This window comes from Mus musculus, chromosome 10, assembly GCF_000001635.26.
Source record: "Mus musculus strain C57BL/6J chromosome 10, GRCm38.p6 C57BL/6J".
In the NCBI taxonomy this organism is placed as follows: Eukaryota; Metazoa; Chordata; class Mammalia; order Rodentia; family Muridae; genus Mus; species Mus musculus.
This window is the reverse complement of record NC_000076.6, coordinates 54,027,951-54,045,450: the sequence shown is the minus strand read 5'-3', so window position 1 is coordinate 54,045,450 and position 17,500 is coordinate 54,027,951. Positions and strand designations below refer to the sequence as shown.

Here is a 17,500-nt window from a genome sequence, read left to right as displayed (position 1 = left end):
GGTAAATATGACACAAGTGGATTAATTGTTAGTGCTTCTCTTAAAAAATGATATCATCCAAAATAATTTACCATTTTCAATAATCTCAGTAACAGCAGAAATCTTAAAATTAGTGAGGCTTTGAAAAATAACATATATGTGTATATATATATAACATTATTTTTAACATGGATTTAATAGGAAATCTGATGTCACTGACTTGGGATCAATTTTTAGACTAATATGTGGATTACAGTATCAGGCAATGTTTCTCTCTCTCTGTATCTCTGTCTCTATTTCTCTTTCTCTTTGTGTCTCTGCTTCTCTTCTTCTTTTCTTCTTCTTCTTCTTCTTCTTCTTCTTCTTCTTCTTCTTCTTCTTCTTCTTCTTCTTCTTCTTCTTCTTCTTCTCCTTCTCCTCCTTCTCCTCCTTCTCCTCCTTCTCCTCCTTCTCCTCCTTCTCCTTCTTCCTTCTTCTTCCTTCTTCTTCCTTCTTCTTCCTTCTTCTTCTTCTTCTTCTTCTTCTTCTTCTTCTTCTTCTTCTTCTTCTTCTTCTTCTTCTTCTTCTTCTTCTTCTTCTTCTTCTTCTTCTCCTCCTCCTCCTCCTCCTTCTTTCTCTCTCTCTCTCTCTCTCTCTCTCTCTCTCTCTCTCTCTCTCTCTCTCTCTGCCACAAAATGAAAATCTCAGGCAGCTATGTTGGTGATAAAATGTCACCTGTAAAAAATGAAGAATAAAGATTATGAAATAAGCAGGTAAGGTGTCCACATACAGATGCACAAATATTTTTCAAGAGAGTTTTTTTTTTTTTTTGCTGTTGAAGTCTGTGTAATGAGAGTTTTTCCTTTTTCAGTGTACCTGTTCTCACTTTCTTTTCCTTAATCCATCAATGGGTTTAAGGTTTCTCCATCCACAATGTCTTTGAAACCAAGAAGAACCAAAGCTGCTTCTACATTGCTTTGTTTCAGAAAATCTCTTAAATGTTACATTTCTTCCAGAATAACTAGAGTACCAAAAGCATAAGACAGTGTGTAACAGCATCATTCTGTCACATCATTTGGGAGGTCTGGCTCAGGACAGTGAACAAATTGCTGGTATAGGGATCATCAGAATTCAGAATTGACTTCCAAATGTGCTAGAGGTGTGGCCTGGACTCAGCCTGTTGATTTCCTTCCTTGATGTGTTGTGAAGGAATGAAGGAAGAGTGTTTCATGTGCTTCTGCAATGTCATGTTCAATACATGCTGGCCATGTTTATTGTAAAAGTAATATGGAAACCCCTTTGAGGTATGCTAGTTAAGGGTGTTATGTTTTAAAGTATTTATTACTACTCCATGACCATAATTTGGAATCAGAGATTCTAGTTATTTGTACTACATTTGGTAAGTGATTTTTTTAATACTTATTTTAATGCATTTTATTTTCTATTCAAATAATAATTTTTAAACTGTTAAGTGTAGTGTATAGATTACAATATGGATTCAAGGAAAATAAGAAATATTTTACTAATAATAAAGAGTTTGGAGAACAATTGTTTATCAAACTAAAATGCCCAAGCTTTCTAGAATATTTGACATTTTATAACCAGTCTATTTTAATATATTAGTTATAATTCATAATCCTTTGCTTCAGAGAATTCTGATTTCTTCTGTGAATCTGAAAAAGAAATGCTTGTGCCCCATGACTTTGCTCTTAATAACAACTTTTATTTTTGCCTAACAAAGCCAGGAAGCTACCAGGATATTTTTCAGTAAGCATCTAGGGTAAAATATGGTTGCTATAGACTGTGGAACTTAGTAGCTTAGTAGTTATTCAATACTAAAAATAAATGAGCCACCAGACCACTGAAGTAATCAAGCTTGTGTGATAAGTGAAACAAGCCATCCACAGATACTGACGATCACAAGGATGCTGTACTCTGGGCGGAGCAATACTCAAGGCAGTGGTGGATCTAGGGCTCCGGGAGCTGAAGAGATAACAGGCCCAGCAGAGAGGATCTTGGGTCAGTAGAAATACTTATATTTAGTAGTAAACACATGCTGTTGTACTTTTGTCAGAAGCCATAACATATTCACTGAAGGAATTCTAATGTAAGCCACAAACATTGGGAGCTGATGGTGTATAACTGTAGGTTCATCACTTGTAATGAATATACCTCTCTGTATGGGGTTGATCTTGCAGAGGTTGTATGCTTGTTGTAAGCGGGGCATTTGGGAGCTGTGTGCTTTTCTGGTTAGTATTGCTATGACCATAAAATTGTTCTAAAAAACCTCTTCATTTAGTTAAAACATAAAACATTGAGAAAAAGAAATAAAGAACACATGTACCCTTTTCTTCTTGATAGCAAAAGAGAAGACTTCAATTCTCTGGGGCTAACTGGGTCGTTCTTTTACAGTCAAGTTAACTGTAGGATTTAAAAAAAATAAATTTCAAGTTACTTTTCATTGGTCACTGTTTTTTACCACAAGTACTTTTATTGTTAATAACTTTTCTCAATATTAACAATGACCTCCTAGTATTTGTAAAATTTAGAAAAAGATTCTAAATGAACAAAAGTTTAGTCTCTGTGAATTTGACAAATCCACTAATTCTTTAGAATAATAAACCCACATATTTCTGTGTGTGTGTGTGTGTGTGTGTGTGTGTGTGTGTGTGTGTGTGTGTGTACCTGTACACAGGAACAGGAATATGGATATGAATGTCTTAGAAGTCTCAAGTACTCAGAATCAACCCAGGACCTTGCACATACCAAGCAAGAGCCCTACCATTGAGCAATATTCCTGACCTAAATATTTCAGTCTTGAAAAAATAAATTGTGTGTCACTGCTGGAAATAAAAACAAACAATTAACGTCTTAACGGTTGCACAATGGCATGCATGTTTGAATTGGCTGAGCATATATTTACATGTGTGTAACGGTACAAGGGCTTATGTGAGTGAAGTGTCCATGCAGCGGAGAACAGAGGTCCACACTGGGTGTCTTTTTAGACCACTCTTTCCCTTATCTTTTGAGACAGATTTTCTCACTTAGACCTGGTGCCCATTGATTGCTTTGGACTGGATGGTAAGCAAGCTCCTAAGATGTGCCTACCTTCCCACACCCCAGCCTCCACCCCCCATGCTAAGGTTCCAGATACCCGTGCTCTAAACCCAAGTCTTCACTCTTGCATGGCGAGCACCTCACTGACTAAGCCTCCTCTCCAACCCCTACGCTTACACTTGTATTACAGACTCAAGAACTAACAACCTAAACTATCCTGTGCTATGAAGATAGTGCATATGAAATAATTGATTTTAGATTTGTGAATTGAGAAGGAACACTGCGGGATGCCAGCAGAGGGTACCAATTTCTATGATTGATAAAAGAGAAGAGCTTCCCACAAGCCCTCCTAGGTCTTCGTTTAGGAAACAGATAAAGAAGCCCAGTTGGCACCCTGGCACACAAATGTACCCCCTTCCTGGCCTTCCATCGACTACAGAGCTCAGCTAAACTAATGAGCATGCTTTTAGTGTTAATTAAAAATCAACTAGATAAAGAGACCAAAAGCCCCAAGAGTAAACCCATAAACTCAAGTGGCAACCTTTGTATAATGAGAGCAAGGTCATTAACCTGCAGGCAGGTATTTGGACAAGAAATAGCATGAGTGACAGCCCCAGATTGTGCGTCATATGAAGAAACTATATCCAGCAGCTGAGCTTGGCGCCAGAGTTTACGAGACATTCACACACGACCAGGACAGTTGCTGATGTCTCTAACTCTGAAGGTGATCAGTTACTATCCTTTGAATATTTTTTAAAAATTGACTTGTATAGCACTCAACATTTTTCTTTTCTTTTTTGTTCTTGTGTATTTTGTTTTGCTATTGTTTTACCTTGCTTGTTTGTATGTTTATTTTTTGTTAATGCCTCAAAGTCTCTTAAAAATTTTATAAAATGGCACTAGAAATGTATTATAAAGAGGGCCCTTAAATGTGCCTAGATCTTTTTTTTTTCTAGAACTCTATACATTGCCTTTTTCTTAAGAGATGGAGATATTTCTTAGAAGCCGCCAGGCAGTCTTTCCTGCATAAATAGTGACTACTAGGATTCTCTCCTTTATTGTTTTCAAACTGGCTTTATCCGATTCTTTTTCTAAAGAAATTGCCGTTGTTGGTTGCTAACCACTCTCGTTTCCCAAGGGAGTTAAGGCACAGTAACCCATTAAGATTCATGCAGTTATATTAAATAATCACTACTACTTTATATATCTTCTGCTGCCTTAAAAAAAGTATATTAAAGTTGGCTGCAAAGTAGTCAGGATATGGAAATCCGAAGACTACCCCCCCCCCCCCACACACACACACACAAGTCAACCTGAGCAGAGGCGGCTGCGGTAATATCCAAATTGTGCCCATAGCTGACAGGAAAAGGAAGTAGATAGAGTCCTGTAGAAAAAATAAAAGCAAACTAGGAAATGTAGCCCCGATGGCGGTAAGAAACCTCAGGAAATAGCAGAGCTGAAAGGAACTGTACCACAGTGGGCAGTCAGCAGCTTGGCATGGAGATGGATTCCTGTTTTTCTTTAAGTCCATTGCCAGGCCTGCTGATGTTGCAGACTTTTAGTGTGACTAAGTAGTACAGGGCCAGGCCAAGAGGTTTCTGCTGTGGAGCTGGAACCAAGTGTTGTCATAAAAGCTGTGTGTGTGGGGGGGTGCATCCTGAGAGTTGAAAGCTTCAATCAAGAAGGGGAGGGCTGAGATACAAGGCTCTTTCCTCCAGCCACAGCTTGCAAGCTGATATAATATGGGATATCATGTTGATAGCTCCCTGGACCCTAGAAAGGGCCCCCTCCTGTGTAGGGGAGAAGCTAGATTTCTCAGCGGCTCTGGAAAAGGGTGAGGTTCACAGCCTTCGTCTTCCTCTGTGCCATGCGGGGCCTCAGCTACTGTGGCCAAGAGAAGTAAGAACACACAGGGTGTGGTGAGGCGTCTATGTGCCAAATTCAGTCAAGTGCCTCTCAGTTCAGGGTGGTAGGTGTGTGACAAAGCTTATTCACTTCCTCCTTTACAGCTCTCCAACTCTAAAACCCACAGTGATGACGGCTCTGGAGGGTTTATTTGTAGAACAGACTGTTTAAAACCCTAAATGCTATCTAAACTGTGAAACTGCTACTCATCCACAGCACGGAGAATTGCCGAGAAGTCTGCACAGTACTGCACATATGCCAGATCTTAAGGACTTTGCTAATTCATAGGGGAAAAAAAGAGCCCACGGTAGAGCCAGAGCAGCCCATGGAAAACCTAGGCTAGGAACAAATGAAAGTTACTCCCTGGACCGTGGAAAGTTGTATACCCACAGAATCAAGAACAGAGCCATCTACTCTAAGCCCGTGCCTATAAACCTGAGGATGAAGTATAAACTGCTGTCCTGGGCTAACTTTCAGCCTAGTGCTGGTGTGGGTACAGGTGCAGATGTGTGCAAAGGTGCATGTATGTGGCAGTACATATGTTCAGGTAATCACCCACTTGTGGGCATTTGTGGGCGGAAGCCAGATCTCATCTGCTTGTGTTGCTCTCCAGGAAGCCCTAACCTTGTTTTGTGTGTGAAGACAAGATGCCTCATTGGTCTAGAGCTCAGGCATTTGGTTCGTCTGACCACCTTCTACCTCTTAAGATTACAAATGTGCAAAGCATGCCAGAGTTTTCTATATGGATGCTGGGATTTAAACTTGAGCTTCGAGTTTGTATTGCAAGCCTTTTACTGACTGATCCAGCCAGGCCCAGCGTAGTGTGTTTAAGTGGCTTAAGCCAGAGCCTTTGCCCGAATCTTGCCTCATTCCCATCATACCTAGTTGTCCCGGATGAGATCATTCTATCTTGCCTGGTCCTTTGATTTTAGCATCTTTCTTGATCTGAAGCTGGGCAGGGGTAATGAACTTGGTATCTTGAAGGAGAAACTAAGTTGAGTTTTATTTATCCTATCCTCCTGACCTCGGCAAAACATAGCACTCTCGGTTAAGGTTAAATTGAATTCTGACAAACAGAAATTTCTTTTTTAGTGTGATGTGTGGAAATTTGTTGTGTGACGTTACTGTGTTTCTTTAGTCTGGCTCCAGGTACTCAATAAGCTAAATCGCCATTGTTGTATTATTGGGAAACAGAACCTTGAAAATAGAATATTTTAGTAGCCTTGGGGAATGGGAGAGACAGTTAATGTATTTCAGAATTTCAAAGAGAAATTGAACACAGCATATGAATAAGTGTTTTAATTTAATGCAGGGTAAAATTGGAAACTATCCTGGCCAAGAAGGGGTTTCCTCTGTATAACATGATATTTGTTAGAAGGTGACAGGCATGTGGACCTCTCTAGTGGAGAGCCTTCTCAAGACTCATCGGCAGCATCTTCGTACCTGTTAAATGAGGGTGCTAAGTGCTTCTAGCTGTAACCATGATAGACTCCAGGCCTGCGGTCACAGAGTGCAGAGTCATACCACATTCTGCAGTCCGTCACCTCTAAGCGACATTGGCCTCTTTTCTTTTCTGTCCCATTAATTTACTTCTCCTTCATTTGTCCTGGCAACCCTGGCTCCAAGCTTCCTAAACGCCTGCTTGCCTTTCCTGGACGATTCTTTCTTATCTCTGCTCAGCTCTAGAAGCCAGGGAACAGAGTGGGAAGCTGACGCAAGTGACTAAAGGGGACACGTCCAGGGAGCGCCATGGGATCTCAAGGAGGTTCATTACCACCCCACATAAAAGAGCAGTTTTAGAGTCATAGCAAAATTGGGCAGAAAGCATAAAAAGTTCTCCTTTGACCTCTCCTAAAGTCAAGACCATATACTGCAGAACATCAACTGTTGTATTGTAATTGATTCTTTGTCATTTTGTTCTTTCCAGACAAGAGTTTTTTCTATGTAACCAGTCTGGTCCCAACTTGTGATCCTCCTGCCTCAAACTTCCGAGTGTTATAATTTCAAAAATGCACCACCACAAGCAGCCAGGATTGCATTTTTTTTTTTTTTTTAAAGAATGAGAAAGCTAAAAGGTTCCACCCTTAGAGAACAGGGCCAAGGCTCACTGCACATCCCGCCCGCTCTGAGTTTATCTGTGAAGACTCTGCCTCGGCACCCAGTCTCCTGCTTGCTGATACCTCTTCTGCTTGATAAGCCTTGGCAGAGAGATATTGGGGAAAGGATAAACAGGAGGGCTGGCTGGATTGCTGCCTCTTGCTTCCTTATCTAGAAATTCCTTTCTGTGGTGTGAGTAAATCGAGGGCAGCTATGCACTAATGCCCTCCAGTTGCCCTGGAGATTTTTCTTCATTTTCCTCATCTCATTTTCACCAAAGACTGAGAAGACATTGACACAATGCCTTAAAGATAACTTCCTGTTGAGGTTGTATCTGAACATTCTGGAAATTATTTCTATAAGGAATGCAAGTAATTTCTGGAAAAATTCGGGAGATATTACAGTCCTGATTTTTTGTTTTGTTTTGTTTTGTTTTCTACTGGCAAGATTTTAAATTATGTGGGGGTTTTTTTGGTTTGTTTTTGGTTTTGTTTTCAAAGAATCAGCCTCAGCATAATTTAAAACGGGGTGTGAAAAAGAGCTCAGCTCATAAAGACTTGCTGTGCAAACATGAGGACTTAAGTTCAGTCTAGAGAAGGCTCACTTTAGAAGATACGATGTGATGGTGTGCATTCATAATCCCGGCACTGGGGAGGTGGGGACGAAAGGATTCCTGGTGCTCCCTGTTCAGTCAGTCTCACCTACTCAGTGAACTCTGGATTCCAGTGAGAGATCTTATCTTCAGTAACAATATCAACAAACAAACAAATGAAACACCCGTGGTTATCATCTGGTTTCCAAGGGCTTGTGAGTGCAAGTACCCAAAATGTTCATACCCACCTCGTCCACCAGCCCACACTGGCACGTCGTGTTAGCTGTAACAATAGATAAGTTAAATAGATCTCTTATCCTAGACCGCATCTGAGCCACAGCCCTATGCAATTTCTAGAACAAGGACAGGAATTTTACCACACTCCAGAACATCCCTTTAGTGCCACAGCCTTACAAATCAGAAAGAGTGGCGTTATGTTTTGGTCCCCTGTGCTGCTTACTGTTTTCTTTTCTTTTCTTTTCTTTTTCAAATTTAATCTTTAATCTTGCTCTTTATTTATTGATAATGCTGTTGCCCCTTAGTTCAAGATCCTACTGGAATGAAAGTGAAATTTTTACACGTCTAACTATTTTCTAAATACACCAAGCAATTTTAGCCCCTTAGACCCTTCTACTACATTTCTAAATTTAATTAATTAAGTAAGTAAGTAAAAAAAGGGAAAAAAAAACCAGCAAGCAGCACAGTGGGGCAAAACATACAGCCACCGCCGTTTCTGACTTGTAAGGCTGTGTGGCACTAAAGAGATGTTCTGAGGTCTGCTTTCTAGTTCAGAGATTCCCATCCTCACCACAAACACCAGACCTAGCCGTCCTTAGACCCCCTGTCCCCAAGGAGTTCACTTAACCTGTTTCTTCCGGATGATGACCTCTAACCCTGAGCCTCTGGATGACCTCATGCTATGAGACTTGTTCTCTCCAGACACCCTTTCTAAGTACTTGTGCTTCCTTATAAATCTTGTATTCATAGCTTTTTCCTACATCAGGAGCCAGAAATCTCTTAGAACACATGCCCTCCACAGGCTTACCTGGAGCAATGAAGATTTCATGGAAACAAATCATTGGGACTGAACACTAAAGACTGTCGCTAGAGGTTCCGCACCTCCTGTCCCACATTGCCCTACTCTAGAGAGGACTATTCCCAGTCTTTGTAATTCCTTCCACTGCCATTTGGATATCCAATTGTTGTGTGCATTTTCAAATGCATATATGTATAGACAACTCTCAGACACAGTTCAGTTTTACCTGGCCCGTGTATATTCGTCCTTTATGTCTGTGCACTCAGAATAATTATGAAACTTTGAGATTAGAAAGAACAAAGATATATTTCTCTTTTTAAATACAGATCACTATAATGCTTAGAATACATCAAGTGCTCATGGTGTGTTGGGTTCTGTGTTCTTTACGTTCGTGATTTCATTCAACCATCACAACCAGTGAAGCTCTGCTTTTGTTCATTCACATCTGATGGGTGCAGAAAGTGGAACCCGAGAGATTAATTGCCCCACTCCAGTACATCAGTGTTGTCAAAAATGGCATAAGAATCTGGTTTGTGAAATGCCTATGACCTGCCCTTGTTTATCACTCCTGAAAATAAGATCATGGTTTTTTTTTGTAAGAACACAAAGGGAAGTAAACAAATAGCCTCATTAGGACAAAAAGAAAAAAGAAAAAAAATGCCACACCTCAAAGAAGAGAGGAAGATGTTTTGTCAACATTCAGGAATCAGCAGCATCTTCTGTAAGTGCTCTGCTCACAAGGACACCATACATAGGACCGAATGCTTACCTTAGTTCTGTCTCTCAGCCTCCTCTTCCTTTCTCTCCAGACCCTCCATTTTATCCCTGGCTTTGTTAACCCAACTTTATGACCTTTCTTTGTGTATTGGTACATTGCTGATTGTACAGCAGTATCTGGCCTCCAGATTCTCTTAGAATGTCTCCCCAAAAAACTATCTCAGATAGAAGTGGCTGGCTCAGCCTGGCCCCACCCTTGAGAAGTAAGTGACTTACAAGAGGAAGTCACTTCAGAACCTTGTGGATTCCCCCACAGTTTTGTCTCTTTAGATCAAGCACCAGACCCTGCATCTCTTGGTGTGCCACGATCAACCAAAATTTCCAAAGGGATGCCAGGTGTGATAGCACATACCAGAAACAGGCAGATCTTTCTGAGTTAGAGGCCAGCCTGGTCTACATTGCAAGTTTTAAATCAGCTAAGACAATAATTAGACCCTGCCTCAAAGCAAACAACCAAAAGCAATGTACAGAATAGAACAGACTATAAGTGGAACTGAAATCACAAGCATTGCAGAGGAACAGTGCCTGGCTGGCAAAAATGGGGGAGTTTTTGAAAGGATACTTTTAAGATGCCTATCATGAAAATCTTAAGATTATGTAAATACAGAATTATTTGCTAAGATAGTTCCACTAACAAAGACACAGCTATGAAATCTACCTATTGCCCTGGGAAAATAATGTCTTTCCAGCGTCCTTGGAAAGACACAGCCTTTAAAACAAATTATTAAGTGCCACCATAGAGCTGTCCATGTCATCTCTTTAGTGTCCTATTGTTCTGTACTTATAAACTTCCATCGAGGATGTGTATGGGACTCTTAAGCTTCCACACATTATCTGTTAGATTATAGGAGAGATAGGCTTGTCTGCTTCCCTTTGAGTCCTTTAGCAACTTATTATTCATGGAGTAACAGACACTCAATAAATGACATTGCCTAATTACTCAGCCCTGATGCCAACTGAAAAAGAATAATACAAATTGAGAAATCCTTTTTCATGAGCTCAGAGTCAAGGAGAAGTAAGTGCTTTTTAGCATATGTTATGCGTCAGTCCATCCTTTCTGGGTCAGGAGAATGGATGGCTATTGCAACGTTTGTGTCATTCCTTTGTTTCCATGTGTACACTGTGCTAGCTCTGCTCTCTACACCAATGCAAATGCAAGTCTCATTTGCCTTCTATCCTCTTTACTTGCAAGGGTTTCAGCACTGGGTTTGAAGTCCTAATCAACCTCTGATTTAGCCAAATTTTAATCCGACTTCTTAGAATGCCTAACTATAGAACCCTAATTAAATATATAAAAGTCTACAAAGCAAAATAAAAGGCCTGTGAAGAGGGTGGGATCAATCCTATTCATTGGCTTCTCTGATGACAGTTAAATTTTAGAAGTGACCTTCATGTCTTGTCAGCGTGCTATAACACTGTGTCTGGAGAGACTGAATGTCTTTGTCCCCATGGTCCCACAGCTGTGTGTGGCAAGACTGTAGAATGGCAAGCATTTTTGTGTTTTCATATATCTATATAAGTCATAAAACTAAAATAACAAATTTATTTTTATGTATGACTTGGGAATCCAGTAACATGATTATGATATTCATTCATACCCTGCCACATTATGTGTGTGTGTATACACATACATACATATATTGGAGCAGGGGATGAATATATCCTATATCTTGCTATACTATGGCAGATTATCTCAAACTCAGTTGATCAACCCTGGAGCCCTTCAACAATATGGTTGTTTCCCTTCACTTTATAGAACACAACAGAAGGCACTCATGTTGGTCCATTCAGGGCATTCAATTGCATTATTATCTTCTTTTCTAACTTTAACTCATTGAAATCTCAAGAGATGAGAAAATCATGCTGGGAAACATGCAGTAATTTATGAAATGTCACCAGCTAAGCAATTAATATCACATCTTCCCTTGGAAAACAAATAACAAAAGCTAATAGATACATTGGTAGATAGATAGATAGATAGATAGATAGATAGATAGATAGATAGATAGATAGATAGATAGATGATAGATAGAAATTATGGGAATTATGTGCTATTGTACATTGTATAAATGATTTAAGGCACAGGGACAAAATCCTAATTAACAAAATCAGAAATGAAAAGGGAGACATAACAACAGATCCTGAAGAAATCCAAAACACCATCAGATCCTTCTACAAAAGGCTATACTCAACAAAACTGGAAAACCTGGACGAAATGGACAAATTTCTAGACAGATACCAGGTACCAAAGTTGAATCAGGATCAAGTTGACCATCTAAACAGTCCCATATCACCTAAAGAAATAGAAGCAGTTATCAATAGTCTCCCAGCCAAAAAAAGCCCAGGACCAGACGGGTTTAGTGCAGAGTTCTATCAGACCTTCAAAGAAAATCTAATTCCAGTTCTGCACAAACTATTTCACAAAATAGAGGTAGAAGGTACTCTACCCAACTCATTTTATGAATCCACTATTACTCTGATACCTAAACCACAGAAAGACCCAACAAAGATAGAGAACTTCAGACCAATTTCTCTTATGAATATCGATGCAAAAATCCTCAATAAAATTCTCGCTAACCGAATCCAAGAACACATTAAAGCAATCATCCATCCTGACCAAGTAGGTTTTATTCCAGGGATGCAGGGATGGTTTAATATATGAAAATTCATCAATGTAATCCACTATATAAACAAACTCAAAGACAAAAACCACATGATCATCTCGTTAGATGCAGAAAAAGCATTTGACAAGATCCAACACCCATTCATGATAAAAGTGTTGGAAAGATCAGGAATTCAAGGCCCATAGCTATATGCTATTTTTAAGCCATTGATAGTACTAGTTATCATTCAGTTATAATTGAAGCAATTAATAACTTTAACCTTTTTTATTTGTTTTTATGAGTGTATTTCAAAGCTCCTGAAGTTTTAAAGTCTATTTGGAAATTCATAAAATGAAGAGTTTAGCAAAAAAAAAAAAATGCATTTGATGGAGGGTGGATAACTAAAGAAATAAAACTAGATACCATCTCAAGGTGTCTTGTGGATTTCCTGTACCTGTTCTTTCCGGAGCCCGTTGGTTTCTAGTTTCTGTGATGTGCACACACATGACTTTTGACATAGGCTTAACATTTATGAACACACGACTGCGTATCATTTGTCAGGCGGTGGGCTAGGTGCAAAGACACAAGCCATGCTTCTAGAAGCCAACCAGGAGCCATATGAGAAGTTGTGACATTGATTTTTTTAGATAAGCAGCGAGCGGGAGTTTCTCAGAAGCCAACTCATTTGTGTGTCAGTTGGCATCCTGGGCAGAAGTCCAGTCACCTCAAGTCCTTTGCACCTGCCTATGAGGTTCATCTCTACAGGGAAAGCCTTGAAAACATTACCCTAGACACATTTCCTAATTGCTGGAAGATCCAGGCTGCTACTTGAAAGGAGTATTCTGTTACAGACACTTTAGAGGGAAGTGATGAAGTATGCTGCTTCCTGCCCTCAGGCTTTGGAGCCAGGCCAGTGTGCACAGGCATGCTGGATCCTTGGCTGTAATGTCATCACTCTGAGTCAAGTTTTATTTTGGTTTTAAGTTCTGCGCGTCAGTCTCCTTATCTATCAAACCAATATGGTTTGAGGATATGTTTGAAAGGGTTCTGGCAAAAATGGGGCACTGTGCTGAAGGGAAACATTTTAACTAGTGTTTGCAGAAGAACATAGAGGTTCTTGGTAGTTGTTCCTAGTACATTAACATGGTAAGAGTGAAAAAATAAGGCAGAAAACAGGTAAATGAAGGTACTTGTTATTGGGTTCACGGACAAGATTAGACTGTTTTGACTCAGGTTGACCATACTGAAGACTTTTCATAGCTAGCCCTTGAATGGCACCTATAGTTTTAGGAGTTATTGTATAAAAGCATGTTTAGATTTATTTCATTTCATTTCATTTCATTTTATCCTATGTGTGTGTTTTCCGTTAATATATGTATGTCTATCAGGTCCCCTGGAAATGGAGTTGTGGATAGTTGTGACCTACTATGTTACTGCTGGGAGCTGAGCCTGGGTTCTCTGCAAGAGTAATTAGTCCTCTTAACAGATAAGCTGTATTGCTAGCCCTGAGTGTGATATTTTTAAACGATCTTATAAAATTTGGAACCAGGTGGGATCATTTTCATATCCTGTCAATATATTGATGACTCTTACTATAAGATAATGACATGAGTAGGCTTTTGATAATTAAGGGGTCCTTAGCTCTTTCAAAACTATATAAAATAATTATAATCCAGGCCTGGTAGCATAGGACTCTAATCCTACCAATTTAGGAGGCTGATTGGAGAGGACTGTGAGTCCTGCCTGGGCTACGTGGTGGGTTCAAGTTCAGTGCAACTTAATGAGATCCTGTCTCAAAATAAAAAGTAAGGGATCCAGAAAATGGGTGGGTGAAGGAGTGCCTGTCTCTTCCGTGCAAAGCCCTGGGTCCAATTCTCAGCCCTTAGCATAGTAGTTGTTACACATAGTCTTTGAGTCATAAGATGTTTTAGTCAATCAACTTATGGGACAGCTGGTTATATTTTAAAAATGTCTTTATTGGTCTTTAATTTGCAAATAGCTAGGATCTATCCCCAGTTAACATATGTGTGTACAAATATATACATTTTAGTAAAGATGGATTATAATACATGAAAGGTTTTCAAACTAATGACATAACTGTAGATTTTCAGATTTTTTCCTGTACCTATTTCAAAGTACTTTTTCATATTTCTTGGTCAAAAAACACTGACAAATTTAAGGTGATAGCCTTGAATATTTGTCTGTGTAAACAAAATAGGAAGGACCTCGTACAAAAATATGAATTTATAGTTTCCAGATCTAATCTTTTATGAAAGTGAAATAGATATAGGAATGACTCATCGTTGTAATATAACATTTCTGTTGTCGAGGACTGACTTTAAAGATAGATATATATATATGTATATATATATATATATATATATATATATATATATATATGATTAAATGGATTCCAAAAAGGAAAATTTGTATTTGTAAGGATAATGATGTAATGCATGTGTTCTGTTCATATCTGCCCTAATTTATACCATCATCCTCTTAATTAATGGTCAGCCTTTCACACTAAGCATTGAGTTTTAATGCTGTAACCTTCAAAGCCAAAGTATATGATGTATCTTGTATTAAAAACATCCCAGTTCAAACTGTAATCTCGTTTTTATCTCCACACAGATGATGACCCATGCTTGGAATAATTATAAACGCTATGCGTGGGGCTTGAACGAACTGAAACCTATATCAAAAGAAGGCCATTCAAGCAGTTTGTTTGGTGAGTACAACGTGCTTCAATTTAAGAGTTTGGTTTGGTTTGGTTTTGCTTTTGGTTTTTGAGACAAGGTCTTATTCTGTAGCCCTTGCTGGCTTAGAATTGAGCACATAGCTGGCTGTCCTTGAACTCATGGCATTCCTCCTGACTTAAAACTTCTGCCATACCTACTTTTCTATTGCTGTAAAGAGTTACTTATAGAATAAAGAGCATAATGGGGGCTAATAGTTTTAGAAGGTGAGTCCATGACCATCATGGTAGGGAGCATCATCATGGTAGGGAGCATCATCATGGTGGGGAGCATCATCATGGTGGGGAGCACCATCATGGTGGGGAGCATGGCATCAGGCAGGCAGGCATGACACTGGAGTAGTAGCTGAGAACTTATATTCTTATCCACAAATAGGTGGCAGAGAAAGACTAACTAGTAATGGCCTGGGTTAGGAAACAAAGGGAGCCTACCCCAGTAAGAGACAAACCTCATAATCCTTCCCACCTAGTTCTACCACCTATGGTCCATTTATTCAACTATATGTCTAAATGGGGCTCATTCTCATTCAAATTACCACACCTTCCTAGAGAGCCTAGCTGTGAACTACCACTCCTGGATTTTTACTGACAGTATCTTTTTCTCTGAGTTCCCTAAACTTATTGATGGCTAGAAAGCTTGCGAGGTTCTGTGATTCGGCAGGATCTCCATGTTGCTAGGAACCTTGAACCCTTGCTGGCACTATGGAAAAAATTGTATATAATGCATCTTTTAGAAACAACCCCAGCTCTATTGTCAGAGAGACCCGTATAACTGATATCCAGGGCTGACTTCCAGGGATGGAGTTGCCCCAGCAGGGACCCAACAGTTCCCTGGTAATTCTTGTATGTTCCTGTTGTATAAATCTGTTTCTTTATGAATAAGCTGGCTGGGGCAGTGGGCTCTAGTGACCCCCTTCTGTAACTCAGTTTGGGATGTAGCTCTTTGCTGTTTGTTCAGTGGAAAACAAGGCGTGTGGATTAGGCCAGCTGTTTCTGCTTCCATTTATCTGCTCTTTGCTGTACTAGGCTTGGTGCTCACAGCAACACTCTGTGGTTGGTCCTATGAGTACTAATAATGTTCCTCCTGTGGAAAGAAGGAAACCAACAGAAATGTTGATGGATTCCCTTGAGCCAAGACCTCCTCAGGGCCCCTCCTACTGGGCTTGCTTTCTTTCTAGCTCTCAAAATTGTAACTGTAAGTAATGGGGTTCTGAAAAAGAAGTATTCTGTGACCGTTGACCTCAACAGCACGCCCTTCTGTACCACAACTCAACATGTTAAATGATACCAGTTCTCATAACAAACAGCAATTTTTGGTCACACTTACGGAACAAATATCATAAAGTTCCACTCAGCAACATGTCATTTAATCTCATTTTTATGTACCAAAACAAAACAAAACAAAACATGGAGAAGATGTTCCTCAGAAATATGGACTTCAGTGTTAGTGACATTAGACTGCACGTTCCTGGTCCTGGTACCACACTTTTCTGTCTCCTTAGGACTTTTTATGAATTTAGCTCCGGTTCTGACGCTGCTGCTAAGGGACATAATCCAAGTCTTTGCAAGAGTTGATTATCTAGTGCAGCCACCTGTGTATGCAATGTGTGTGTGTGTGTGGGGGGGGGTAAACTGAATTGTCAAAGCATGGGGTGGTTCAGTGGACACATGGGGTTCTAGGAGCCATTGGGGTGTCAGGAAGGGAGAAGGGCGTCCCAGGGAAGATTGAGTGGAAGAGGCTATCCTGATGATTCAGTTCCAAGACAGGGAGCTTAAGCTGGCACTGCCTGCAGCAGAAGTGACTTCAGACATAAGTAGAGTAGTGTCTCAGTACTCAATGACCAGGTTCCGTGAAAGAGGATGGGTGCAAGTTTAAGAGAGAAACTGAAAGTTCATGGTAAATCAGAGGTCATTATCGTTGTAATGTTTACTATTATAACATTTAATAAACCTGAATCTGGGCTGGATAGATGGCTTAGCTCTTGGAGAGGACCTGGCTTTGATTCCCAGCACCTACATAGCTGGGAATTACAGTTGTCTCTAACCTCCAATGGATCTGATGCCTCCTTCTGGCCTCCACAGCCACTGCACACATGTGATTCACAGACACACATGAAGGCAAAACAACTGCACAAACAAAATAAATAAATAAATAAATAATTTTTTTAAAATGACATAATTTTTACTTTTGTCTTTGTGAAGGGTGATCGGATAACTCAGTTATATGTTAATTTGCCATAATCATCATTGAATAGATTTCTTGGTTCTCTGCTAAATAGACCAGTAGTTTTAATAATGAAACTTTAAAAACATACCAAGTCTTTTTGTTTATACAGTTTCTACTGGATCTATTAGTTAAAAAAACAAACAAAACACTTTTTATAACCAATATAAATACATATATTTTACCCCAAAATGGCTTTAAATATTAATATAGCAGAGTGAGTTGTTAATAATCAAATGGTATCAAATTAGAATAGGCTACAGGGGATTTTCTTGTATAATAAAATCAACACTTGGGACTTAGTGCAAAAATTAAAACGTCTCAGGTTTGAAGGTGAGGAAAACTTTTCATTGGCTTCTTTAGACACATCTGAACGAAAGTCTTTGTCTGTAAGGAGTATGTCAACCTCTGTATGCTTTCAGCAGACCACAGAAGAAAGGAACAATTTGTCTGTCTTCACCCTGGTTGTTGGTGGTGGTTATTTTATTTATGTATT

At 39.5% G+C, this 17,500-nt stretch overlaps 1 protein-coding gene across 7 annotated transcripts in view; it reads left to right on the top strand.

The window, feature by feature from the left end:
- The window catches only part of Man1a (mannosidase 1, alpha), a 171,832-nt gene that overhangs the window by 31,166 nt on the left and 123,166 nt on the right, over positions 1 to 17,500 (top strand). For all 7 annotated transcript variants that reach the window (XR_001779471.2, XR_003948601.1, XM_006512568.3 and 4 more), the window contains one exon: positions 14,657 to 14,753. Coding sequence is in view for 4 of the 7 variants with exons in the window: in XM_006512568.3 (XP_006512631.1) it covers positions 14,657 to 14,753 (97 nt within the window). In the remaining 3 variants the exon portion in view is untranslated. The remainder of the gene's footprint in view (positions 1 to 14,656; positions 14,754 to 17,500) is intronic.